Source organism: Aphelocoma coerulescens, chromosome 6 (genome assembly GCF_041296385.1).
Source record: "Aphelocoma coerulescens isolate FSJ_1873_10779 chromosome 6, UR_Acoe_1.0, whole genome shotgun sequence".
In the NCBI taxonomy this organism is placed as follows: domain Eukaryota; kingdom Metazoa; phylum Chordata; class Aves; order Passeriformes; family Corvidae; genus Aphelocoma; species Aphelocoma coerulescens.
Genome location: NC_091020.1, coordinates 30055167 through 30082019, shown reverse-complemented (window position 1 = coordinate 30082019; position 26853 = coordinate 30055167). Strand labels below are relative to the sequence as shown.

The window sequence follows — 26853 nt, the reverse complement described above, 5'->3', positions numbered from 1 at the left end:
GGCTGAACTAGGCAGCAGTAGAAATTATTTCACGTTCCATGCAAATGCCCAGACCAAGAAAGTTTGAGGAAGGGCTGTCTCAGTTTGACTAAAACATATATCCTGAATCTGAAAACTTGCTGTATTGAAACTGCATGGTCTCATGAAACCTCTTATCAAAATATGGCCAGATGGTATTTTTTAGTGACAAACTGTTTTCTAAGAAAGTTTCAATTCTAATCATTTATTCAGAAAAAAAAAAAAAAAATCCATTGTCCCTACTCCTTCAAAATACACGCAACCAGTTTTCAGAATGTTGTTTTCCTTGAGGATATTGTGGAAAAGGTACATTCTACCTGCAGGTTTTAAAAGCTGCTTTGTAAAATCCAATCTAATAAATAAATATCTATAAAACAGGGCCCTCTTCTTTCTGCACAGACCTTTGTGGGCAGAGGTACACATTTAATAAAGAATTAACAGTGATAAATAACACTACATAAACTTTACTGCCTATTGATCCTGGTGCTATGCTGTAATTTCATCTTTTTTAAAGGTGGCATAAAAAAGGAGAACCTAGAGTTTGGATTCTATCCCTTCCATATTCCTTCCCATTGATGCTTCTGGAAGATTAGCTACCTTTAATCCTGAAATTTCAAAGGCTTCATGGCACACATCTGCATACATCTGCCAGGACTCAGAGCATAGGCATGAGAATAAAAGCATTCCATTCAAGTAGAGTAGAAAGTCACAGCTGCAGTAAGCATGTATTATCAATTGTGCTGCATTCATAAATTAATAATTTGCATTGTATTACAGTCACTTCTTTCCAGAAGTATTAAACATATCTATTCACAGATTGTGTGAAAAGTATATAAATAATTCTGCTGGGTTTGTCTTTTTACAGCTTGTCTTTTGAGAAAGAAGATAACAGAAGGGAAGTGAATTAGAATAAGTAGCAAAAATGTTGCTCCTTTTAAAATAGTTGCCTTTTTCCCATTTTGAAAATTAAATCAGAATATTTAAAATATCTGCACTAAGTCAGTTCTTTGAATACAAAATTAATATCCATAGTTGAGGCTGCAGAGTTTATAAAAGTGAATAACACACACTGTTTTCATATGTGTTTTCATACATGCTTTGGCCTATTCCTCCTCCTTTTAAAAAATACATCATATCTAGGCTGCTGGTGGTGTTGTTTTTAACCCTCCTCTTCCACGGCTAAAAGAAATAAACATATCTTGAATGCCAGTTTAGAAGCAATTGTTGTTAGTTGTGAATGCTATTAGATCTTCCAGTGCTGTAAAAAAAGATAAATAAAGAATTTATAAAAGGAATAAAAATAAGGTGCTTAAGGGACACAGAGCAATGGAATTTTCCCCAAATGAGCTATCAGCTAAACAGAGCCTATCTACTGCCAGAAAATGGAGAGGGTTAAACAATACCCATTTCAGGGCACTGGAAGAATCCTGCAATGCTGATTTCCACTGAATGCATTTGTAGGGATTTTATGTGTATCCGTTCAATTCAGGGCCAACTCAATACAACTAAAGGCTAATAATGTTATCCCCCATATTCATGAAAAGGAAAAAAGGTGGTCAAATAAAATGCAGGCATGATGCTTTGACCTCAACACCAAGCAAGGTCTTAGAGTAGATTTTGAAGGAAAAAAAAATTACCAAGAACCTAGAAGTAAATGGAAAGCAGGAAAAACTACAGCATGTTTTTATCAAGGACAGATTGTATCAGACTAACTTAATATCTTTATTTGATAAGATAATTATCCCAGAGAAGAGTAATGCAGTAGACCTAAGCTACCTTGAGCAAAATAAGGCATTATATTGTTTGTTGTAGCAAGTTATGGAAGGTGGAAAAGATGAGCTTTAGTGCAAGCACTGAAGGTGGAAGAGGAACTGAGTAAAGGGTTATATTAAATATGGTTCTGTTAAAAATATCAAAATGAAAGGAGTTTGCTAGTAGAATTCCTCTAGGACTGATCTTGGCACTGATTTAAGTGTTATTTTTTAACTTGATGAACGTAAGAGAATGGGTATGGCATTAAGAGATGACACAAAATTGGAATGACCAGCACATCAGAAAAAATAAATGACCTCATGGACTGACAAAATGGAAATCTAATAGTATAGAAATTAGAGGGTGGTGCTTGGGGATTAATATCATGTTCTTTTACTATAGCCAGGTGTCCAGATAATTGGTGTCAATAGGGAGGTGAAGAAGTTTAATGCATTAATCAGCTGTGATGTGACATGAGCCATCATTGTCATGGCCATGCAGCAGTTTCAGGGTAAACTGGGTGAAGGATTTTCATTGAAGACAACAAAGTGTTAATATTGCTTTACAAGGCATTGGTAAGACAACTCTCAGAATATTGTTTACAGTTCTCATGACCCACATTGATGCACAGCAGGTGCAGAGTGGGCTGGTTAGGGGAAAGGAGTACCTGTTTTCTCAGCTGAGACGAAAATAGCTTATCTGGCAAAACAAAGCTTGAAAGGGCATATGGTTGTCTTTAAAAGTATGTGTGGGGGTAGATGTGAGAGAAGGCAACTTTTATGTTAAAGGATAACACTATTTCAAGATCAGATACTTACAAACAATTATGAATAAATGAGAAATTTAAAAGAAGGTTCATGGCAATCTGTGCAAAGCTCTGGATCTGCTTACAGACAAGGTCATGGAGGCAGGGCCCTGAACTACTTCCAGATGGAAATTTATAAATTAATAAGGGGTATGTGTGACATGATGAAGAGATCATGTGTCAGAATATAATGTTTGTGATATAAAGCTTTGGATATCTACTGACATTGCCAGAAGAGCTTAATTGGAAGCTTTTATGTGTACTTTCTTTATACAGTCCCTAAAAAGTTTCCAACTGGTCCATGTGCCAGCCCTTCTATTCTGCATTCACCAGGACTTTTATATTCCTTTTTGGGGCAAAGTACAGGAGAAGGGGACTGCCCTTTCTTAAATGGTAAGATTAGAAGCAAGCTAAAATGGGACAATTTTTTAGGATGTCAGGTGTTAACAAGATACAACCTACCTATATGCTCAGGGTTAAGCTGATCACCTGATTGAGACTGGGAAGTATTTCTTCTCCAAGTCATAGTGGTTGGGGTTATGGAAGGTATTGTATTCCTCTCTAACAGAAACTATCTGAAAAGGTATATGAGTGTTTTCTTTGTGAAGAACCTGCTCTTGCAGACTGGTAAGATGTGACTGATCAAGAAATCTCATTACTTTAATATCTTCTACTGTCCTCCAGTGTTTTTCAAACTTTTATTCTCCTGAGGTATGAGGGGGTGTGACTGTAATGTAGGAGATTATTTCAGTACATTACATGTTTGATCAAGGTTTGCTTTTTCAGATTTTTCAAGAGTTTCCTCTGAATTAGAAAATTTTACATTTGTTGAGGTAGCATAGAGATGAATAAGAGGTAGTCAAGGATACTTCATAAATACTGGTAAGTTTGAAAATGAAAAAGTTGATAATTTTTGTGAACCAGAAATTCCTGGGACCTTACAGCAGGAAAGTCCTATAATCAGTGATTCTAGCTCAAAGAATCCAAAAAGCATTTTAGAGGATTTCATACTTTGTTAACCTGGATTCTAAGGGCTTTTTAGCTTAGGTATTACACTAATACACTTACAGATGCCTCACCTTATTAAATGATTGAGATTCTTCAGACTTTATAAAATCCATTTACACATTGTTTTTCTTCCTGTTTCGGTTTCTTGACAACTGCTACCTGGAAAGAAATGCCTGAAAAGTGGTAGTGCTTTATCTCATTAAATGTGTAGGGGCCTATTGCAATCAGGCTCCTAACTCACCTGTCATAGTTAAGTGGATACAATCAGATGGGGTGTAAATTTACTGTATTTATAATATTTAATTCTAAAGATTGCTTTATACACAATTATGGATCCTCAAACTGGAGGCCACACAGGCTGTAATTGTATAAAAAATCTACTGAGTAATTCAGTGTGAATTATTGACTTTCATATCAATGCTTTTAGTGGTTGAGTTGACATCTTTCTTGCTACTAATGAAAACAAGATATGTGGTGCATCTCTGTATTGCTTCTTGAATTCTGAATAAGTGTACTTTGAAATTTTGCAGTTTATTTTTCATAACCTATACAGTGCTGTAAGTTCTGAGATGAGGTTTATGCCTTGCAATCCAGGAAGCTGAAGTTTGAGAGGGTTTTTTTTTGGTTACTAAATGACAGTGTAATCTACTGCTACTCAGTCTGTCCCTCTCTTTATACTTCCTTTCAAAGAAAATAGCAGATTCATAAGTCAGGTCAAATCTAGTCTGTATCTGGCTTTTTTGTGCCTTGTTTTGATAAATTATCTTTTAAGACAAATCATAAAAAATCATATAAAAATATTTTATCTATATTACTATTATACATAAGTCTTCACTGAAAGATAAGTTGCCTTTCAGGGAAGAGGTGGCCTGAGACATCTATAGAATATTTATGTCTCTAAATCTGCCAGTCCTCAAAAATCCTCTTGTGCAATTTACTTTGAATTAAGCAAATGCTTAGCTGTCTGCTGGTGATGCAAACAGCAAAATCACCAAATTAGTTTTCCTTTGTTCTTCATACCGTTGTGTCTGAGGAGTCCAGGGTTACAAGCCATGGAACCTTGTAAAAAATAGTTGGCAACTGCCTGGAATACAGAACTTTCTAAATTCAAATCCCTCATAGAGAATGGTTTCTCCCACACTTCTCAGTCCTGTTTGAGTACCATCTGGAACAGCAGTAAAATAAAGCTAAACTCTTTTTACCATCCTTGATTAATAAATCCAGTTGAAAATAGCTTTTTTTCCACCTAATAAATTGTGTGATTAAATTTAAGCTGAAAACTTTCTGTTGAGTCATTGTTGTGGTTTAACTCCAGCCAGCAACTAAGCACCACACAGCTTGCCTCAGTGGGATGACAGAATCAGAAAGGTAAAAGTAAGAAAACATGTGGGTTGAGATAAGAACAGTTTAATAATTAAAATCAGAATAATAAATCGGAATTAAAAGGAAAATAACAAAAAGGGAGAAATAAACCCCCCAAAAAACCCATGATGTCAATGAAAAACAATTGCTTGCCACTGACAGAATGCTGCCCAGCCTGTTCCTGAGCAGCTGTCCCCAGTCAGCTTTCCCCCAAATTTATATGTTGAGCATGATGACCCCTGCTGTAGAATGTCCCTGTGGTCAGTTGGGGTCAGCTGTCCTGGCTGACCCTCCCAGCTTCTTGTGCACCCCCAGCTATTACTTTTTCTTCTTTTACTTTTTCATCTCGAGTTCTTTTAACTCAGAATTTGAATTGAGATGCAGGAGATTGAGTATTCTTGTTGGGACTTAGCTGTTTATTATATATTATCAGTAACACAGCTGCACAGAGAGTGCCTCTTTGTTGAAAGGGTGGAAAACGGCCATCAGTTTTACTCTTCCAAGCTTTTTAAAGTCTAAACTAACCAATTATGACATGCTAAATAATATATTTTAACTTACCATCCAAATACTAGCTTTTCATGTTCTGCAGTGTGGAACTTTTGGCCCAATGATAGAACATTCAGGTTTGTGAAGAATGAGAAAGAAGACACACATCCACACCCCAAATCCTCCATATTGTTACCTATTCTTACCTATATGTTCTAAACCTAATTTTCTACATTTCTACATATTTCACCCAGCGACATAACTTTTAATTACACAGCAACAACCTCAGCGTTATCACACAATTTAGGAAACTTCTCCCAGGGTTTTGGATTGATTACAGTGTGTTTCTGAGGATCACTGCCTCTCAGCACTGAAAGGCTGAAATTCTCAGAATCCAGGGTTCCAACATCCAGCCTCCTTGCTGATGGGGTAGAGAAAAAAAGTCCTTGTATGGTGTAAGCACTGCTCAGCAACAACTAAACAACTAAATATCAGTGTGTTATAAATGTTATTCTCATCGTAAATCCAAACTCAGTACTGTATCAGCTACTAACTCTACCCAGCCAAAACTGGAATGGTCATTTTAAGCTGGCTTGTTGGTTAGAAACACAGGATTTTTGAAGGCAATGTCATTTTAGCTTTTCAGATACCATAATACTCCTCTCCTACGTGCCCCAGCCTCTACTGTTCTTGTCTAAGCTATTGTCATCAAACATTTATTTTCCTTTTATTCCACAGGAAAATTGTGATACATACATCAGAGCTTTCAAGCCTTCATTTCCTCATATCAAAAAAGTCCTGCTGCTAAGCAGACACCAGGCTCTGCTGGCAGGAAATCACTTACCTTCTTGTGCTCTTGCTTGTACGCTGTACATGTCCCACAGATCACCTCAGATGGAGGAGCAAAGTGTTTGGTCACCTTCTTTAAAGCTCCCTGTTGGAAACCCAGTCAGGGCTGAATTTGGAAGTCCACCTACAAGATGGAAAGTTAATTCTACTATGTCTAATTGCCAAGGTATTTGTATGGCCAGTACAGTATTTCACTGCTCATTTTAATCACCAAGATACTGGGTTTTTCTGCAAAAGTGTTGGATTGAGGCCTTGAAATATGGTAAGAATATGGTGATTTGGGTTGAGGAAGACGAGTATCCCAAGGGATAAAAGGAGTTTTAAAATTTAAGTTAATTTTTTTTTTTCACTTTTAGCAAAATCTAAACCTCAATTTTAAATTAATACTGACTGGGCAGTCAGTACATTTTCAGCTTTTCTTCAATACAGTGTCTCTGTGCCGAAGTGAACTATTTTAGATGTCTGAAAAAGCATTGCTTAATGCCTACAAGCACTGTCAGAAATCAATAATTTTGAAATTTGTGCTATTTGTACTTTAGGGTTGGCATATCACTTTAATTCAGTCTGTTTATAGTAGATTAAAAGTGGGTATGGACAAGTCTCACAAAGCACATAAATGTGCTAAATAATATTCTTTTAAATTAAAGAAAGAATATAATTTTGATATTTGCAATATTAACTGGATGTTTATTGAAGCTCTGCAAAAAAAGGGCAAATTCAAAAATCACAGGAAATGCCATTGTTTTGATGATGATGTGGAACTTGCAGATAGTGACACCTATTACCTTAAAATTTTTTCAAGATTGAAAATATTGTTAGAACTAAAAGAATTTAAGAAAGAAAAAGAAAAAAACTCTGACTAGCTCCAGTCATAAAGATTAGAATGTAATCAACTTCAGAAACCGTGATATTAATCGCTATTGCTTTGGATTTTTGAGATTCTGTGAACATCATGCTTACATTTCATTCTGGCAAGGTGCCATCATTGTACATGTTTAAACAAGTCTGCATTATTTTGTTATAAATAGTGTTCTACTGGATAATTAAACAAGTCAGAAACTTGGAGGGGTCACACTGTGAGTGTATAGGTAATTTGTTACAGCTTTAAATTTACTGTATTTACATTTTATCTTAACATTTTGTCTGCAAACAGTTTTTTCTTCTTTCATAAATTAATAACTCAGAAATTCCTATGAAAACAAGTTCATCAGAAACTTACTTCTTTCCCTTACTTGGGGCTGAATATTCCTAGTCTTTTTGCCATTTATAAAATAAGTTATACAGCTCAACTGCTCATGTCTGCAGCCATTGCTGAGTTCAAAAGTATGGCCTTTAGAAATGTTCCTCAGGGATGGCTTTGGTGTGGAGAAAATGGTAATTCCACATCCACATCCCTCACAGAGGGACAGGTGGAGTGTGAAGCCCTTCACACGTGGTTACTTTTACTCCCAATTTAGGACACAGTTTACTCCTGGGTATTCAGAACACTGTTACATGATAATGATTTTCAGGATCACGTTTAGAAGTCTGCATTGTTATTTTTCACATGAATTATGCCTGCCATTAAAACTGTACGATGGATGCAGACATGCAAAAAAGCTTTCTTTACTGGTGTTGCCAGCAGGTAACTCCATCCCTCTAAAGCAAGTGCTGTAGATTTAACTGTGCATCACATGATTAAACCAGGAAAAGTTCTTGGACAGACAGAGCTGTAGTTGATGTCATGAACACTCAAAGAAAAGGCAAGAAACTGCAAATACCATCAGTTGGGAGTCTGGCTGACACTGAACTGTGCCCAGTCAAGTTCACTGCTTTTGTGTGTGCACTGCTCCATCAGAATTCTACAGTAGCAGCAGAGAAGCCAAGTAATGGGATTATGGGGTATTTTAATAGAACAAACAGGTCTTGATTTTCAACACTGTTTCCAGCTGATAGTCAATTGGATTAAAGAAGAATTATCTCATCATAAGGTTCTTCCTAAACTGTATTAAAAAAACCCAATGTGTTAATAAATGAGACATTGTTGGTGACTCAAGAGATATTGTCTTTTCATCCCATTGAACACCTTTTTTGACTAAACCTCTGAGTTCAAATCCTGATCTGTTTGTTCATTTTTTTCTGTAGTTTTTTCAGCTATTCTGAAAATTGTGTAAACAAACCAACAAATACCTCTCCCCAACCACCCCAAATTAAAAAAAAAAAAAATCCACCACAAGCCAAACAAAAAAAGCAACTCACCAAACCACACAATCCCTCCTTAAATCCCAACAAGGCACAAAACCTCACACCCTCCCCACAAAAAAAAAACCCACAAAGCAAACAATAAACCCCCAATATTGCTGCACCTTTCATAGAGATTCTGCAACATGCAGCCGATTAGAGATATCTGAGAATAATCAGTTTTGGTTTCTCAAGGCATTCACAACACTCGTTTCTTCCACTTCCATTTTCCCTTGATATCCTTTCACCTCCAATATAAATATCTTGCGACATTCTGTACCCAAAATTTCTTACCTCAGAGGAAGACTGATGAAACAGAGATTGTAGAAATTAACACTGACAGAGTCACTAACCTTTTCAGAAACTTCCAATAAAATTACAATTTTGGTGATACCATCAGGAGAAAAATTTATTTCACTCGTCAGGGCTATTCTAGCAAATGTACAGAAAATACGGCTTTGAAAATCCAAGATGATAATTTTGCCTTTGGTCACTAAATTCTAAAATGACTTTAACCTCCATACATCTTTTTTGACTTCCCTACACAGGGCAGGTGTCAGGGCAGATTAGGTCCCACAATTTAGAAGAAGATATGTACAGTAAGCGAAAGCAAAATGTTCCTCCATGATTTAGTATGCTTTGCTCTGTAAATGTGTGTGTATCCGGTGTAGCATGAGCAGTGAAAGCTGAATACCCATCACTAGAGCTGTGCATGTTTGAACAGAGAATCTCACCACCTTTAAACACCATTCTATACACAGAATTTTTATCACTTTCAATTAAAAATAGGAGGGAAATGAATCTACATGTAAGTGAAGCAGTATGCAAATACAAGATACCAACATTCTCATTTTAACATGGATTTTCTCAGATGCTGCTCTAGAATATGATTTCAATGTTCTGAAATGCTCACGAAGCTATGTTGTAAAGCAGTGTGGATGCTATATTCTTACAGAATAGACAACTGGAGTAAGTAATTTTCTACCTCTAGTTTCTCTGAAAAAATGAGGAGGCTCATTAATGTAAACATATTTTATGTAGTATAAGGTAGGGTTTCCTGTCCTATGGTTCAGGATCAAATGGAATACTCAAGACCAAGCTGCTGGAAATCACTGAAATTTTGAACATAAAAGGAAGATTTCAAGTTAGCAAACCAAACTGTGGCCTTGGCTGGATCACATTGGTTGCTAATGCTCAGGGGATGCTGAAGGTTGATGCTGCTGGTGTATTTCACAGAATTACACAGAATATTCTGAATTGGAAGGGACCCAGAGGGATCATTAAGTCAGCTCTTAAGTGAATGGTCCATACAGAGGTCGAACCCATAACCCTGGCATTATAAGCACCGTGCTCAGAGCAAGTGATCTGGAGGCTGAACTTTCAAAGGATGCTGTTGTAGCATCTGAATTGTATTGTTCCAAATTCCCTGAGCACCTGAATTACTACTACTTAATAGACGATATTTCAGTTTTTGGTCATCTTTTATACTTTTACCTAACTGCGCCACATCGAGTCTCTGTGCTGCTGGATCCTCTATTGCCATGGAATTCTGCTCCCTGTTTTCTGCGGCGGCAGGAATCCCTTCCCACGTTAGCCTGCACTGTCCCTACCAACAGCTAGGGGGAAGTGTTACCCAATTTTTAAAGTAAAAAGCCCCAGATCCAGGGATCCAAGGATTGGCCTCTCCTAACAACCCTTTCCTTACCAGTTTGGACAAACATCACAGTCTGTGCCTTAATATAACTACTTAAACAGAATCATTTCTATAAGATACTGAACTTCACAAGTAGCTGCAGTTCCATCAGCATTTTCATGTTTTTAGGGGTAACCAGTATATTGTGTTTCTTAACTACAAACTCTGAATTGCATTGCACACTTGGTGTTTCTGTATCTATTCTACTGAATTTTGTCACTTCATTTTTCTTCCTTTTTTTTTTTTTCCCCCTCTTTCCAGCTGGCTTGATACTATATCAGCACAACCTCTGGTGAGGACAGGGACACATGAGTTTAGGAAAAACTTCCTGGCCAAGAAGAGCTGTGGGAATTCACTACCAGTCTGATTAAAGCACAGGGAGAGGGGGTGGGGGGTGGCAGGGATGACACAGTGACTTTCTTTTCTTATACTTTTCAATCAAGTCACTTAGTAATCTGGATTGCACTTCCACGTGTTTTTTTATTTGATTGCTGTGTGAATACTCATTGCTTATTTTGCTTTTGTTTTATGTTTTTTCTGATACTTACTGAAAGCTCTAAACCGAAATAAATGACGGGTTCAGTAAAAACTCAATCTTGCTTTTGTGCTCCAAAAGCCCATTCAAGGCTTCATAAGCCCCTCAAAATTGATTTTTGGAGCACTGTTATTTAATCTGCCCTTTACAAAACTTTAATGCCTTGAGCAAATCCTTCTTGCCTTATTCCCACCAAAAGGCACTTTGACTTCATGGTAAGCAGATAAATATAAGACAAAAAATGCAGTTCAGGCTGTTTCCCCAGTCCCTAGTAATTCTCTCACTTCTCTATTCTCCCTTTCTCATTATTGAAGAAAGCCTCTTGTGTAAACACTACTTTTTGTGCTCCCATGGTATACCGACTTTTTCCCATCACTTGCTTGCTCTCCCCCACCTGCTAGATATGACTCATTAGTTTAGCTTTAGCTTTGCTTCACCTCTTCACTCCCCTAAGAATTGTATTTAAAGTTCATGGCACTGTTCTTATTCTCAGCATACTTTCTCTTCACATACCTAGCGGCACTGCAGATAATAACTGTGTAATGTTCCCTGGGCTCAGCAGCTCCAACTTCAATATTTTCTTGCAGGGTTCAGTCTTTAAAAGGAGGTCTGTGGCAGAGATGGCAAAGGGAATCTGCAGACTAACCCTGGGCCAGGCAATGGATTAATTCAGCCTTCTTGTCTGCTCACTGGCATCTGAACCACTGCCAGCCAGACAAACCTAACACAGTGCTCCAACACCGCAGCCCTTGCAAGTGGAACTGGCTGCAAAGCAACATCCACTGCCTTTGCAGGAGGCGTCTCTGCACATGACACCTCCTGAGAGTTTGCTGTCATTACTTTACATGCAAAGGAGAAGGCAGAAGGACATCAGTAGAACTGAAGGCAGCAAAGTTCCTGTTCTGCTTTTGCTCACTGTGTATGCCTGGCCTCCAGGAGCAGATGGCCTGGATAGATACAAGCTGCTGTTGCTCGATGCTGTTGCTGCATTCAGAGCATTTGGGCCCAGGCTGCAAGGTGACAGGAAGCTTAAAACTGCCCAGTGCAAGGGGTTACACTTACCTCAACCTCCTTGGAAAGAAAAGGGTTCCAAGAGCTGATTTCACTGAAATTTTAGTATCAAATAACTCCACTATCCCCATTACTTTGCCTTTTCCTTGTGAAAAGTTTTCAGTGAAAGAAAACCTGCTATTGTGTAACAGCTTCCAACTAGAAAAACTAGTAATTACAGCTAGATAAAGACTGAAGTACTGGAAGTTAATACTGGCAGCAAGTAGCTTGAAGTACTTGGTTCTGCCTTCCACATTATTTATACTGTAGTGGCCTTTAAACAATAATCCAGTGGTGATTGTGTTGTCATCCTTCCTCTAATGAAGTGTTTGTCTTTACCAGCTGAACTTTATATATGTTACATTAATTTTTTTGAAAGTTTTCTATAAAACTCAACCAGCAGAATATTTTAAAAGCTTAAGTATCTTTAAAATATTTGCATTAATTTCCGTATGGCTTATTCTTTTATTCTTCATTTGTCTGAAGAGACTCATGAGTTGAGTGATTGACAGATACAAATTGTAAGGCAGACCTTGGTTTGACTGAAATCAGCAGCAAAACATTCAGTGACTTAGTTTTACCCCAGGGCAGGTAAAAGGCAGTTGGAAAGCACTGTGCAAAGACCCAGAGGATTGTGACTCCAGCGACAGAGTGGCTTATGGGATTTTGGCTGCAACAAAAAATTATAAATAATTCCATCTCTGAAAGAAAAAAAGAAGAAAAAAAAAGTAGTTTCTGCTGTGGAACAAATGTCCTTGTGATTTTTAAGAGGCTTTCTCCCACCTATTGTCCTGGTAAAGAGTGTGTAGCAGTTGGATATTCTGAGCAACTGTATGTAGCATGGACTTTCTTCTTAGATCTTGTTTCTCAAACATGGTTGCATTTTAAACTTTTTTCCCATTAAAACCTTTTAACCTTTTTTCACCTTGGGTGGTATTTTTCCAGAGATGAGTCAAAATACTGGCAAGAGGAGTGTTTAGATAGTATTCAGAATTTTTGAATGAACGTTTTCCAGCTGTTTTCTTATTTCTGAACTGTCAGCGACATTTTGTTCAACGTTTAACACTTAAAATGTAATTTCAGTTTTGCTGTAACAGTAAACACCCCACAAAAGCTGTGTTTTGTAACAGTGAAAGTAGTTATTAATGCAGAGATTTGCAATGTGTTGCTTTTTTATATGCCAAATAACTTGTGTGTATGTATGCATTCAGGACATCAATACATGAATGGTTTTGTAAAAAGTGGCTGAGATTTCAGCCTGATTTTCAGTTGCTATCCTCTGCTGTGAATGTTGTAGCTATTCTTGACTTAGGCTTCTAAATGACAGGAGAATTATGCTGCCTTCGTGTTAGATACACAGATAACTTCTATACTGAGCTTATGGTGTGTCATAATGATGTCAAAATTACCAGTGAAGAAATAATCATCTCTCTGTATCACCCAGTTCAATTTCTATTGAAGTGTTTGGAAGACCAACTTGTTTCATTAAATACCAGCTATTCAAAAAGCTGAAGCTGTCTTGAATCGTCAATGCTATCACCAATGTAGCACCTTCTAATTATCATGAAACACTCCAGAAATCTGGTCATTGTCTTTGTTTCTCCATTACATCCTTGGACGTGCAGCAGATAATAGACTTAGTAACCATATCATAGTAAATGCCTCTTCACATTAAACAACCAAAACACCAAACTTATGACTTAATCAGTTGCAACTTCATATCAATATTACAATTTCACTGAGAGAACCAGTACTTTGCACAAGGGTTTTTTTGGGTTTTGTTTAGTTTTATTTTTGTTGTGTGTCATGGGTTTTGGGGGTTTTTTTGGGTAGAAATGCAAATCTGTCTGTTAAGAAAAAGTGGCAAGACAGGGAAAAAAAACCCCGTACAACAAACCAAACAAAAATAAGCCCTTTCCATTTGGGTTCTATGAATGTTGTACTCTCTGTATATCCTGGCATATGCTAAGCTTTTAAATAAGTGTTTTGAAGTACCTTACAACAGTTTAGCTCCATCTGCCATCCAGTTTTTGCTCTAAAAGTGGCCAGCCGGATAATCTCCTATCTCATGAAGCAAGGCAAACTCCTTTATGCAAAATTTATTGCAAGGAGAAGCAAATTCCTGAAGTCAAATGGGCCAAATAGCTTGCTGACAAAACTGCCAAGGAACATATATACTGACTTTGAAAAATAGAAAAAAATAAACCCAAAACAACACATTCGGTTGCAGCCAGAACACAAAACCACCTGAACAGAATTTTCCACATATGAAGACAAGGAAATCTGGAAGCTGACGCTATTTTAGGCTAATTGCATTTTGTTGGGTTTCGGGGGAGCGGTACGTAGTAGCAACTGTGGGAAAACCACTAAATAGTTCTCTGTTTGAACCATCTGTCACGAATATGGGACATATGTTCGCTTTGTTTATTCAGGAGCCAAGTGGAAGCCGATACACTGCGCTCGGCCCCGGCCGAGGGCTGGACCGCACCGCGCACTGCAGGGATGCGGCTCCCGGCTCCGCGGGCGCGGGGCCCGCCCGCCCCACGGAGGCTGCGGAGAAAAACGGGCGGTGCTCCCGCCGCCCTGGGGTCGCAGAGGGACGCCCCGGGCTTCCCCCGCGGGCGGCGGGGCCGGCAGGGGGAGGCCGCGGCCGCCGAGCCCCGCGGAGGGAGGGCGCGGAGCGGGGCAGCCCCGCGGGGCCGCCGCCTCTCCCCGGCTCGCCCGGCTGCCGCCGGCGCCCGGTCGGAACCGCTCCCGCCGAGCAACGGGGCCGCTCCCGGGGCTCCGCTCCGCTGCTCTCCGCTCGGCGGAACCGGAGCGGCCGCGCCTCCCGCCCGTCCCAGTTTTCCCTGGCAAACTTTGGCTGCCGGCAGCGCCGCACGCGCGGCCACCCCCGCTCCGCCCCGGCGGCAACGCTCCGCGCAGCCTGCGCGGCCCCGCGCACCGCCCCGGCCCCGGCGCGTCAATAAAGTTGCGGTCGGGAGGGTGGAAGAAGCGAACTGCCCCGGGGGCTCGGGAAGCCGTGGCTCGGGGCTGCCAGCGGCTGGCCCCGGCTGCGGGTCCGGGGGCGGGCGGGCGCTGCGGGTCTCGTGTGTGCACCCCCCTCCCGCCCCCCGTGCGCTCTCGGTCCCTCCCTGGGAACAGGCGCTGCCCACCCAAGGAGGCGACCGGCGCTCCTGCCCCGCTGCCGCTCGCTCACTCGCACACGCTCACACACAGACACACACACACATATACCCGTGCGTGCGCCTCTCGCTCCCGCACTGGAGTCAGTGCTTGTGCCTGCAGGTTGCTCAGACCTGAAATCTAAAGGAAAAGCTCAGCGTTTGCGTCGCTGCTCCTGCCGCCGGTGGTGGTAGCGGTGAAGAGGAGAGGGGGTTGTGGTTTTTTTTTTTTTTTGCTTGGTGTTTTTTTTTCCCCCCTTGAATTCAATGGATCTGAACTTGGAGCCTTTGGACCTCGGCGGTGTTGGAATATCTGCATGCTGATCATCTTTGTTGTGACACATCAAGTCGTTTGGGGAAACCATCCGAAGACAGCAAGATGTTTCTCGTTCTCTTGTACTTCGCTTTGCCCTTAGTGGGTAAGTTGCTGGTGCCTGATTTCGGTCTGCACATCGCTTCATAAAGCAGAGCATAGGGTTTATGGGACTGGGAGCCTGATGGTTGTCAGTCTATTGTTTAGGGAGAACAGTGAAGTTTCCAGTAGTTTTTATGGCTCTGCCTCACATCAGTTAGCCCGGTCTACGTTTAAAGCTTTGTGAGGTTGCAGACTTCGGTACTTGCCTGTCTAGCTCTTATTAAATTGGGTCCTCGCAAGTTACAGGGAAACTTTTCATTTAAATAAAATAAGGCTGTCTGGGGAGGGTGGGGGATGACAAGAGCCAGCTGAAGGATTACATCTTCACCTGAACCTGGCAGCGTGCCCGACTTGTAGTGGTTTGCAGCCCAAACTGGTTTCCTTTCCACAGGAGAGGTTTGCATTTCCATCCGCATGTGTCTGAGGGAGCATGACGGGGGCACGATGGAGAGGAGAGAGTTAATGCAATTTGCTTTGTTCTCCTGCAAAAGCATCATACGTGGAGAGAGATGGGGAGGGGGGGAAGTAACAAATTCTACCTTTATACATATAGAATAAGCAAAAATATGTACAGCCTTTAAAAAGTGACTGACGCAAAGACAGGCTAATATCAATCAGTGAGGATACTTATCTCCCTGAGCGGGTTTTTCCTGGATGTAAGTGAAATAACAGCAAAGCTCTTGTGGAAAGTGAGGCTGAATATTTAACCCCTCAGTTAAAATCTGGAATGGAACGCTGATTTGTTTCACCAAAATGGATCTATGGAATAACAAATACTTATTTTGTCAGGCACATTAACCCCTCTGGGTTTTCTTTCCTTTTTGTGTTTCCTCATAAATCAGCCATCAGGGTTAAAAAATACTGTTTCCTTGGACTCCCCCGAAAGTGGACCTAAGCCCATGGAAACCCTGTGTGCTTTTTCCTAAGGTGTACCATGAAGCCAGGAGGTTTGCAAGGTGCTGCTCCTGGGGTCGGCTACATGTGCTGCGTGAGGAGGTGCCCCGTGCTTCCCAGATGCTTCTCTGGAGCTCGGGTTAAACCCACCCTCCTCCCTCAAAGAGCGTGTGTTGGTTTGTGTCTCCTCTCCATAGATGTACTTTTGTCTGCAGAAGTGAGCGGGCTGCCTGGAGGGGACCGCCTGGACTGCGTGAAAGCCAGCGATCAGTGTCTGAAGGAGCAGAGCTGTAGTACTAAATTCAGGACACTGAGGCAGTGTGTAGCCGGCAAAGAGAGCAACTTCAGCCGGACCACGGGCCTGGAGGCGAAGGACGAATGCAGAAGCGCCATGGAAGCTCTCAAGCAGAAATCCCTGTACAACTGCCGCTGCAAGAGGGGCATGAAGAAGGAGAAGAACTGCCTGCGCATTTACTGGAGCATGTACCAGAGCTTGCAGGGTACGTGGCGAAGCGCAGAACCCCCAGTGCAGGGTGCGGGTTTGCGACTGCCCCCGAGCCCCAGCCGGGCTCTGACCCCGCAGCTCTCATTGTGCTCGTCAGCTGCCGCCCGAGGAGCCTCCATCCGCCCCCAGCGCAGCTGCGGCTCCGGTCCTGGGCTGGGAAATGGACAGTGAGAGTTTCCTCCAGGGGACCCAGCTGACCTTTCTAAACCACTGTCAAAAAATAAGGGCACTAGCATGTGCACGAGCCACAAAAACAGTAATTTGGAGACATTTTCTTAATAATATTAGAACTCCTTAATTAGGACTCACCTAACAAGACCACAGGACACTGGGACTAGTTTCTTAGTTTTTTTGGTGAAAGTTAAATGTAATATGAAGAGGAGATTGTTTTAAGTAAAAGTTTATTTTTTCCTTTCCTGTATTTAGTAGCAGTATTCCCTGGACATGCTGAGGCATAAAAAACCCCAAAGTTTATGGGTCCTAGAGCATGTAGATGTGCCAGTTAGAAGGGATATGACAGTGATTGACTCAGGACTCCTCTGTTACTCATATTCATAAGGCAAATTTCCCTTAGTCTGCTGGGAATAATCAGGTCCTCATATGAGACAGCATTTTTAGCCCTGTTTTGCTGTGGCCCTGGAGTTGAAGGTGCAGTCCTTCACTTCAATGTGCTTTTTTTTTTATTTAGTTGCTTCTGCAATAAGGGAAACAATCCCACATATCCATATGTGTTAATGAGTCCAGACATAAATTTTTGCTAACTGTAATAATAGACATTTTCTGCATCATAAAAAGCTTCTCTTCCAATATCATCTTGTTAGAAGTGTTTTATACCAAAGATGCTAGTTTTTGGCTGTTAGCTGAGCTTCTCTGGAAAAGAGCTCTGCTGTTAATGGTGAATGTAGAGGAACATCCTTGCTACAACTTCTCTCCCGCTGGCATGAGAAGGGACAGTCCCTGTGATGTCACAGGCTGTCTGCAAATTATGACCTTACCCAAGGAGGAAGGAGAGAAAAGATCAGTGACAGGGACAAACAATTAGCTCCTTTAGGTGTTTCTATAGCTAATTCTTAGAGAAGAAGTAGCCATATAAACTTTTAAAATGGATTTAAGGGAAGTACATTTCACTAAGTAAAAGTAAACAAAAAATTTTACCCCGAATTCTTGTATAAGAAAAAAATCCGAATATTTTTTGTCCTTAGGAAATGACTTGCTTGAAGATTCCCCTTATGAGCCAGTTAACAGCAGACTATCAGACATATTCAGGCTAGCACCAATTGTATCAGGTAAGCAGACTTAAAATTCTTTAACTGACACATGATTTTATAATTGAATTATGGAACTTTCAAGCAGTACTCATAAATAAAAAGAAATTATAATGGCTTCCTGAATTTAGGAAGCTCATGATATAGTTGCACAAAAGAAAAGACTAATTGGTTTTGAAGTGAAAGAGTGCTTGGCAGGATGGCAATTTGTATTCTTTTTGAGTCATTCTTGACAATAAATGCTAAATTTTCCTGTAGGTGGCAATCTGATTCCCTGTGTTCCCAATTTACAAATCAGTTCCTTTTTGGGAATTTGGTCAGTGCAAGTTACCTCCTATTGACTTTACAGAAGATCAGAAGATCTATCTTTCAAATGTTTGCATAAGGGAATGCTTTATAGTTTCATACAGTTCTGTAAAAAAAGAAAATTCAGAATTAAGGCTTGTCTTCTTTTCTGGAACTGCTGCCTTTTTAAAGGGCCTGTTCAAAACTTTCTTCCTCCTTTTTCTTCCACCTCCTTTCCTTTTTTCTTGTTCCTGTGTGGCTGCCTTTCAGAACTTTTTTGTGGTATTTTGAATAAGTTGCTTGGCGATTAAACAACGATGTTTGTTCTTTATCAGCCTAAATTATACTCATTTGGGATCATATTTATTGAAAATACGGTTTTGGGGGGCATTCACTGGTGTTACAGATTGGAATTTAATTTCTTTTTAGGAGTTTTAGAAAGTCTTTTTTGAGGATGAAGTCTGTATTCTGGTCTTCTATTTCTTTAGCTCCATAAAACAAATCAGCTGTGCATGGTACAGTGTGTAAGTTGGACAGTGCTGGAGCTGTACTTAACTGACAGGTTCTGGATAAGCATTAGGAGGTACCTCTTTAAAAGAAAGAAAAAAAAAAAAAGAAAGACCAGAGAGAGTGGCTTGACCAATTTTTAGCTGTACTTACACTTTCTGGGACTCAAAGTCCCATTAAAAGCCAGGGGGACTTAGATTGTTAAGTATTTAATGGTACAGATTTTCAAAGGCATATAGACACATAAAATGTAGATAACTGCCCGTTGGGATTTTCAGAAAGGACTAAGTGATTTAATAGGCGTTAGATGCCCAGGCAGTTTTGAAAATTCTAAGTGCTTAATGCATCTTTAGGTGTCTTAATGCCTTTGAAAATCATCCCTTTAGTCACTTTTCAGTGTGTGACTTCAGATCCTTATGCCATACATCTTTTGAAAGCATTGTCTTATTTGGTGAGCAAGCCTGTTGGAGAGATAGTAGAGAGCAAAGATAAATCTCTGAAGAATCTTTATTTCTATTATTTTTTATTGCTTAAAGCTCCAACTTAATATAAAACCAAGACAAAATCAGTGCAGAGGAGTTCCAGGCTGTTTTCTTGAAGTTTATGATCAGCCTGCCTGGGGCCAAATTCTAACCTACCTCAGCAGTTTTATGATCTGCAGAGAAATACCCAATCTGCTTTCTGCCTTTCTGTTATTTTTTTTAGATTCCCCATTTACTTGCAGAATAATTACCTTAAAGATGTAATTTTCATGTGCCTGTTCTGTGCGACAATGAAGTAAGACGTAGTTGCCAACAGGTGTCCATCCTACCACAGTTAGGTCTCATTCTGTGAGAATTTGCACCCCAAATTGCTGCTCCCTTGGTCAAAAATTTCAGGCTTACAAGGCTGGGAGGCCTAGAATTCACAGTGAGCAACAAACAGAAGTTGTCATCCAGTGGAAAAACACCAGTATTTGAAAGTACTGTCAGCTGAAAGAGAAAGATTAGCAAAAGCATTTTTCTTATTGTCATGGTTACTATTGCATGCTGTATTCTTTAAAGCTCCTCAGTCTTACAGGTTTTTTGCAGAGCTCTGCAAATACAACAGAACTTGGTAAAATCTGAGTAAAATGAACAAACAGAACAATCCCTGTTCAAGTAGCATTGGCAGGTGTTTTGTAACTGGTGTTCTGCTAATGTGGACATTGTATTTATAAATGTTGCTGCATTGTTCACTCCCATTAAAGTTACCTGTGTGTAATTAAAATCAGCAATTAACCCTTTCATATCACAAAGCCCATTCTGTGGTACTGTGGGACTTGGTATATATCAAGTAGAATGTTCTTGCCACCTTTTGTCTTTATTTTAAATAGTATAAAATAATCACAGTACTTCTCTTCTGTGGTATGTAAAAGGAGAAGTCATTGGCTGAGATGACTGTTTTGTGTCAGATAAGTGTTTTGTAGTCTACATAAGCCTGACAAACGAAGGACAGCTTTTAAAACCAGTTAAAGTTGATGTAATTCTATTCTGATAGATGTTCAAAATTGCTTCCCCTATGGAGACAGGAGGCTGCAGTCTCTCTAATTCAAGCATCAATGTGTTGATTTAGAAAAAAAGTCAGGAATATATTGCTAAACCCGTTACTAAGTTTGAGTCTTCCCAGTTGAAAGACTGGGCTGTCTTGTTTTTTGTTTTGGGCATATCTAGGTTTGAGTTTTCTTTATAACTACTGTGTCAGATGTGGTGCTTCTGCCTCAAGGGTGTGAATTTCTTCCTGTTAATCAGCTCTTCAAATTGTTGAAGATTTGTGTGTTTTAGAGGGTAACAGATTTGGTTTAGTTATTATGATGTAAAGATTTTGCTTAAACAGACATTTTTGCTTGAACATTTACAATTTTAGAGAGGTGAAAACATTTTAAGGCCATTGACTTCTATCACAACTACAGTAAATGCAAAATCTGTTGATTAGATTTCAGAAGTGAGTTTCACACTACATTAAGGAAACATGCTTGAATTAGTAACTTCTTAAAGCTATCTGTGGCTTTTTACTATCTGGAGAACTGTTTGCCTCCTTCATTTGTAATTTATTTGACATTGAGCCTTGCAACTGGAAGATAATGTTATTGTTTTGGTATTAGCTGATACAGTGTAGTGGTCATCTTGGGCACATTGTAAGAAAATATCCTGCATAGAAAATGTAGCTGCACATACCTGTAGAAATACTTAAGAAAGTGGTGTTTCTGAAATGTCTCTCATTTCAACACAAAAGGGAGAGCCACCAGATCTGAATAAAATGCCTTAAGCCACATCTGTGAAGTGGTGTAAGTAGAAAACTCAGTGTTAGAAAGAGTTGGCTATTTAGATCAATGCATTTAGGGTGACAAAATGCTCTCCTCCCATGGATTCACTTCTAAGTTGCCTAGTTGTTCATAGGCTTATTATGTCCTCGTTAGCTTTGTGAATCTTCTTTCTTTTACATCCATTATGTTCAGAAATAATCTTAAAAGAACAGGCTACATAAATCAGAACAGTTGTTAAAATGTGGAGGTTTTGCTGTTCATCTGTGGAGAATTGGTTGGTTACATGCTGCTAGTTAGGCCTTGTTTCTAGTTGGTAAAACACAGGACTGGTAGAAATTAATTATTTTGCCAGTATTTCTTCTTAGTGTAGTCAATTGTTTTTGCAAAGTGCCTTGTGCATTGTTAACAAGTGAGAAAGAAAATGGCTTGTATGATTGTGTGTCAAAGGGACTCTTCTCTGATTCTGCTGTTCTCATTAGAGGCTGCCTGATCTAAAAAGTCTGGGCATCTTCTGTCATAGAAGGTATGTGAAAGCTTATATTTAGAAATGGGGATACTTTATATTACGGTAAACTTCTAAATTAAAACCAAGAACTCAGTAGACAGCACAGCATGTTGGGTTTCTTGCTGGAGTGTATCATTCCACGTTAGAACACAGCACATGAAGTTACAAGGTTTGATTTGCACACTGACTAAGCTGTAAATGCAAACAGAAAAAAAAAGTAAGGTGGCTTTTTACTGTATGTAAAAAGTTGAGACTGTAAAATTCGTCAGCGCTGGAGTCTCAGGAGTGTGTGTGTGCTGGTGGCTATTACACTCTTTCTGTCAGATGTATGAGGATGCTCTGGGTCTCCCTCTAGGATCTCTCCATTGCTCAGAAGGAGAGGAGGTTGATCAGTAGTTTTCCCACCTTCCTTGGAGTTTTTCGAAGTCTTTTAGGCATCTTGTATAATTTATTCACAAATCACTCAGTCGATTGCAGGGAAAGTATGAATCCAATGTGCAAAACACTCTATTGAGGATGTGACAGACTTTTATAAGGGAATAGTCCCCTCTCCCCAGCATAAAACCTGGTCTGAGTATTGATGGCCACTATTTGCCTCCTCTCTGTTACATTTTTCTTCTCAGGGGTGGGGTAGAGACATCACTGAGAATGAACTGCAGATGTTTCCTTGGGAAAGTTGCCATCAGCAAAGGTGGGGGAGGAAGGTTGGGGCTTTTCAATCCGAATTCCCAGGATTCAGAGAAATACCCTTGTCTTCTCCTCATACTTTCTCTTCCTGCTATTTTGTAAAGAGGAGCTGTAGAATTAGAACAAGCTGTGTCATAGTGATTAATTTCCCCCAAACCTTCATAACCCCAAAATTCTTTTAATCAAGAATGGAGTGTTTCCCTATTCAGTTTTGTAATTCTTGATCTGATGTAAGAGCTGTGTTCTGGGTAGCAGTTCCCTGACACTTTAATTATTATTTACTTCTTTTTTTCCTACCTGGTAAATGACTTTTCATTTGTAGAATCCATGTATGGCATTTTTTAGATTGTTTATCAGAAAGCTAAGTTAGAATCTCTCTCCTAGCCAAGGCATTCACTGCTTTTTCCTTTTGGGGTTTGTGGCATGTGAATTAGTGGCTTCTCCCATGAATTAATACTGTATGACATCTCCAATTCCTATTGCCCGAGGCCTCTAACCCTGTTTCTGTTCCTAAATCTGCGTGCATTTCAAATGCCATGTATTTTTCTAATTTAACACTATGTCTTTTCATGAAATTTCTGTAAGATTATTTGAGATGCCACTTTTCTACAAAGGCCACCTAATTTTAAAAATATTAAAAATGTTGATTTCTCTTGACACTTAGCAATGCTTTTATTAGGTCTTAAACCTCCATATTGTTGCTGCTTAGTTAAAAAAAACTGAGATACTTCATATTAGTTACCTTGTATGTACACCCGAGTTCATAAACAATAAACCAGATCTTGTTAGGTTAATAGGAGTCTTGCAATCTGATTCTCTTCCCACTGAAGTAAGCATAACACATCAAAATCATCTTATTTGATTATGATGTATTCTGTTTCCTCTTGTAATTTTTTTTTGGGCTTAGTTCTGGTTTTCTGATGTGAGGTTGAACCTTTTGATAACAGAAAAGTAAAAACTTTGTATATTAAGCCTACATTAGATTGTCACACACACAACTATATTTTTCTTTATAAAGTAGTGCATTAAAATAATACCCCTTGAACCAATATTTAATACTGGTTTTACACAAATCCAGACTAACTCTATTTTTCCCCAGTGAGAATTTGTGTCCTGTTACAAGAAAAAAAAAACAGACAAACCAGGCATCTATTTTAGCTGCATTTAACAAAATGAAAAAAGTTTGACAAAAACAAATCTAAGCATGTACAATGTTTGTGTTCTTTGACATTTCTGGGTGCAGATTTTCCTTGGAGAGACAACTAGGCAGATAACAAGTTATTGAGGGTGCATAGATACCAGTTACCGATTTCCACTTCTGCATTTTTATAATCAGATTGGACTTCACACAAAAGAAAATCACTTTGGTGACTGTTGGCTTGCAGGAGCTCTTTGAGCATCCTGTTTTCTGCATTTCTTGAAGCTAGATCTGATTATGAGAGGGGAATTAAGTACCTTGCTGAAGTAACTGATTGGCCTGTAATGGCAGCGCCTGTGCACTTTACCTTCAGCAGGATCATGAACAGGCCTTGAAAATAGAAATATGTAAATATTCCCAGTTTAGTCCATGTTGCTTTCCTTGGTAAGGTTACTGGAACCTTTTTGCTAATTTCTTTGAAGAGCAGTAAAACAGAAGAAAAGGTCTTTGTTCCTCAGGTATTTAAAATGCACAGCTTTGAGCAGATGTAGTGTTTCTGCTTGTCCCAGTAGTCTAGACGGGCTTTGCCAACCCGTTTCAACATGAGAAACAAGATGAAATCTGTTCCGTGGAAGGAGGAGGCACCCAATGATGCAACAAAGCATTTATGCGTGAATATTCAGCCTTTCCCTTAATGCCAAGAGTAGTAAGAGAGAGCAGTTAGAAGTCTTGAAGGAAACTCAAGAGTTGGGCAGTATTTTCCTGAAGCCTCGGAGGAAAGTGTTGGGATACAGCTGGTTGAACAAGCATGACCAGGTACTTTGTTAGATATATTCAGTGAACCACATATTTTCTGGAGTAACATCTTTGGAGAATGGAACTGCCATCCCTTAATCTGTATCTTTGCAGGAAAGCCTCACTTAGGGTGTGGTGGGTCAGATATTAAATGAACAAATATGTATATACACTTTTGGGCAGCAAACTGTATTCTTGCTTCCCATTACAGGGAAGCTTTTTGATTTGCTTAAGTGCCACTTGAGTTTCTCTGAGGGAGGAGCAAAGCACAGAGGTACTGCCAGTGGTGTTGGTGGGATTCTGAGGAGAGATTAGCTCTCTCCTGAGGAGGGAAGCAGAATCAGGTTAACTGTTGGGAGAGACACCACCATTCCAGTGATGTGGTGAGCAGGAACAGGCACAGGCTGCTGGGCACCTCAGACACACAGAACTGGCTGGGTTCCCTGTTTTCTCAAGTATCTACAACCTGCAGTGTCTCAGGGGTGAGGGGTGGGACACACTGAGTCTGCTGATGGAGCAGCTGGAGGCGTGATGTAGTGAGAGTGAACAGAAGCCCTGTGGTTCATGTGGTGACCACTCTGTTGTCACTGGTTCAGTGCTAAAGGTTGGTGTGAGGGTGGAAGAGAGGACTGCGTTGAGCAGGCAGATTTCCATGGCAGCCTTCCTTGCAGGGCTTCCGAAATGCCTTTTCTAAAGCTGTTTTCCCTGGTGAAACCAAAAGAACAGCATCCTGCAATTTACTGTCTCTTGATGGCACAGCAAGGTACAGTTTATGGCAGGCATTTTGCACCCTGGCTCTTTACATTTTCAGATATTTTTAAACTTTTTTTTTTTTTTTATAACCCTATTTCTGTTTGACTCTCAGGGATAACTTTGACAGTCTTGGAGAAGCCAGTGCTATCTGTCAGGAGTTGACAGAATGTTAAAAACGCTAAGAGTAAAAGGCTTGTGTGTGATGAAAAGAAATAATGATTTCTGGATTGCAAGGCAGATACTTACTTGTGATAAGTATCCAACATTTGTTATTTTAAGATGTTTTAACATTGTTTTAACCTTAGAAAGGAATGTGTTTACAGCTTTGATTTTTAAGAAATGTGCCTGGTTTTGTTCATGAAATGTAATTCTGTAATTTATATTATTTTTGGTAGTATTTTTATATTCTTGCATTTTCCATGGATGAAACTAGTGCATCAATAATGCTGTCAGTATAGTTAGAGCATTACGACAATTAAGTTATTTTTGGAACAATTCTTCAGTTACTATGATGCTTTGACAATTTTTGTAAGTGTCAGGCTATTGTCCTGTACAATCTGCACTCAGCTTGAAATTTAATGTGAGAGAGGCATGACACAAAGTAATGGCACAGAGATAGCTCTTTCTGCATAGAAATTTGCAGAAATGATAGGTTGTAAAGAGACTTGAAGGTATCAAACAATTTGAGTAGAAATCCATAAATAAAGATGAATTTCAGCATTCAGTGGTTATATGATTTTATCACTGTCTGATGTCCATAAAATGCATCTTCCCATTAACATTTTGTCATGCAGCTGACAAGGTTCAGAAATGTTGAAAACTTCCATGCTTTTCCTTTTAAATTCTGCACCCTAAATTCGGTGCTAAAGCTCAGTTCAGCAAGCCCAGAAATGGCTGTTTCCTTGTTTCTCCTCCACTGGAGACAGCACAAGGATTCTTCCTGCAGTCCCACAGCCTCCACCCCAATGCAGGTGTGTTTTGTGTTTAGCTCTGGCAGTCAGGCTTGTGCTTACCACTGCTGCTTCCCTGAGCTGAGAATCCCAGCTCATTCCTGCCTTGATGTACCTTTTCCAAAAACTGCCTTCCCTTCTTTGATTGTCAGCTCTCCTCTCTGTGTAACTCCCCCACCAAATCCCCTCCAGCTGCAGGACTTCAGGGGTTTCTGTCTCTGTCACTGCAGCACAGAGTGGCTCTGCTTTCCACTTCTGCTGCTCCTCAGAAATCTGGTTGCAGTTTTTCCCATTCCTTTTGTGACACGCTTGTCTTCGCTCTCCTGTCTGATGTCTTTGCTTTGCACCCTTCTCTCCCATTCTTCATTCCCCCAATGCCTCCCTGTCCTCCCTCATCCAGGACTTCTGGTGAAGCAACACCTTCTGTGTTGCTGCAAACTTGTGTTAAACTTAGCTGTTCTCAGCATTTTCCTAGTTATTCTCTCACCCACCCTGTAAAGAGTTTGAGACGTGGTTTGCTTAATAAAAGGAATTGTTCCTGACTGATGGAGCTAACAAAGCCTGAGACCTACCTTAGTCCTTCATCCCCTGGATGCCCCCACTCTTTGCACAGAGTTCCTGTCTCCCTGTGCAGTGACCTCTCCATGTGCTCCTTTGTCCCTTCCCTGGTCCTTAGTTCTGTCCCACGCCTCTGGTCTGTGGGGCAGCAGGTGCTGCAGCTGGCTGGGTGCTAGACCTGTGCTGAAGGACTGTGGGTCCCCACTCCCTCTTGGAGTGGCTCAGAGACAGAGGCATGCCTGCCTTGTCAGGTCTACTTGGGTCTAAAACTGTGGTTTTTCATAAAATTTGTAAGAACTTCATATTCATTCCTCTGTCAGATTTGTTCAAGTATGACCTATGGGTGAAGAAATCACTGGGAGCTGCA

At 40.1% G+C, this 26853-nt stretch overlaps 1 protein-coding gene and 1 long non-coding RNA gene across 5 annotated transcripts in view; both read left to right on the top strand.

The window, feature by feature from the left end:
- LOC138112871 (uncharacterized) overlaps positions 1-12121 on the top strand; it is a 45735-nt gene extending 33614 nt beyond the window's left edge. The window contains exon 3 of one of the 3 annotated variants that reach the window (XR_011151885.1): positions 11319-12121. This is a non-coding gene — a long non-coding RNA (uncharacterized lncRNA). Of the gene's footprint in view, positions 1-532; positions 745-6172; positions 6528-11318 lie in introns of those variants that run through there. The other 2 variants (XR_011151886.1, XR_011151887.1) reach the window with 2 other exon arrangements.
- Positions 12122-14924: 2803 nt separating this feature from the next.
- GFRA1 (GDNF family receptor alpha 1) overlaps positions 14925-26853 on the top strand; it is a 130751-nt gene continuing 118822 nt past the window's right edge. The window contains exons 1-3 of one of the 2 annotated variants that reach the window (XM_069020111.1): positions 14925-15364; positions 16452-16754; positions 17962-18045. In XM_069020111.1, coding sequence (XP_068876212.1) covers positions 15325-15364; positions 16452-16754; positions 17962-18045 — 427 coding nt within the window. In that variant the 5' untranslated portion in view covers positions 14925-15324. The remainder of the gene's footprint in view (positions 15365-16451; positions 16755-17961; positions 18046-26853) is intronic. The other variant, XM_069020112.1, reaches the window with a different exon arrangement.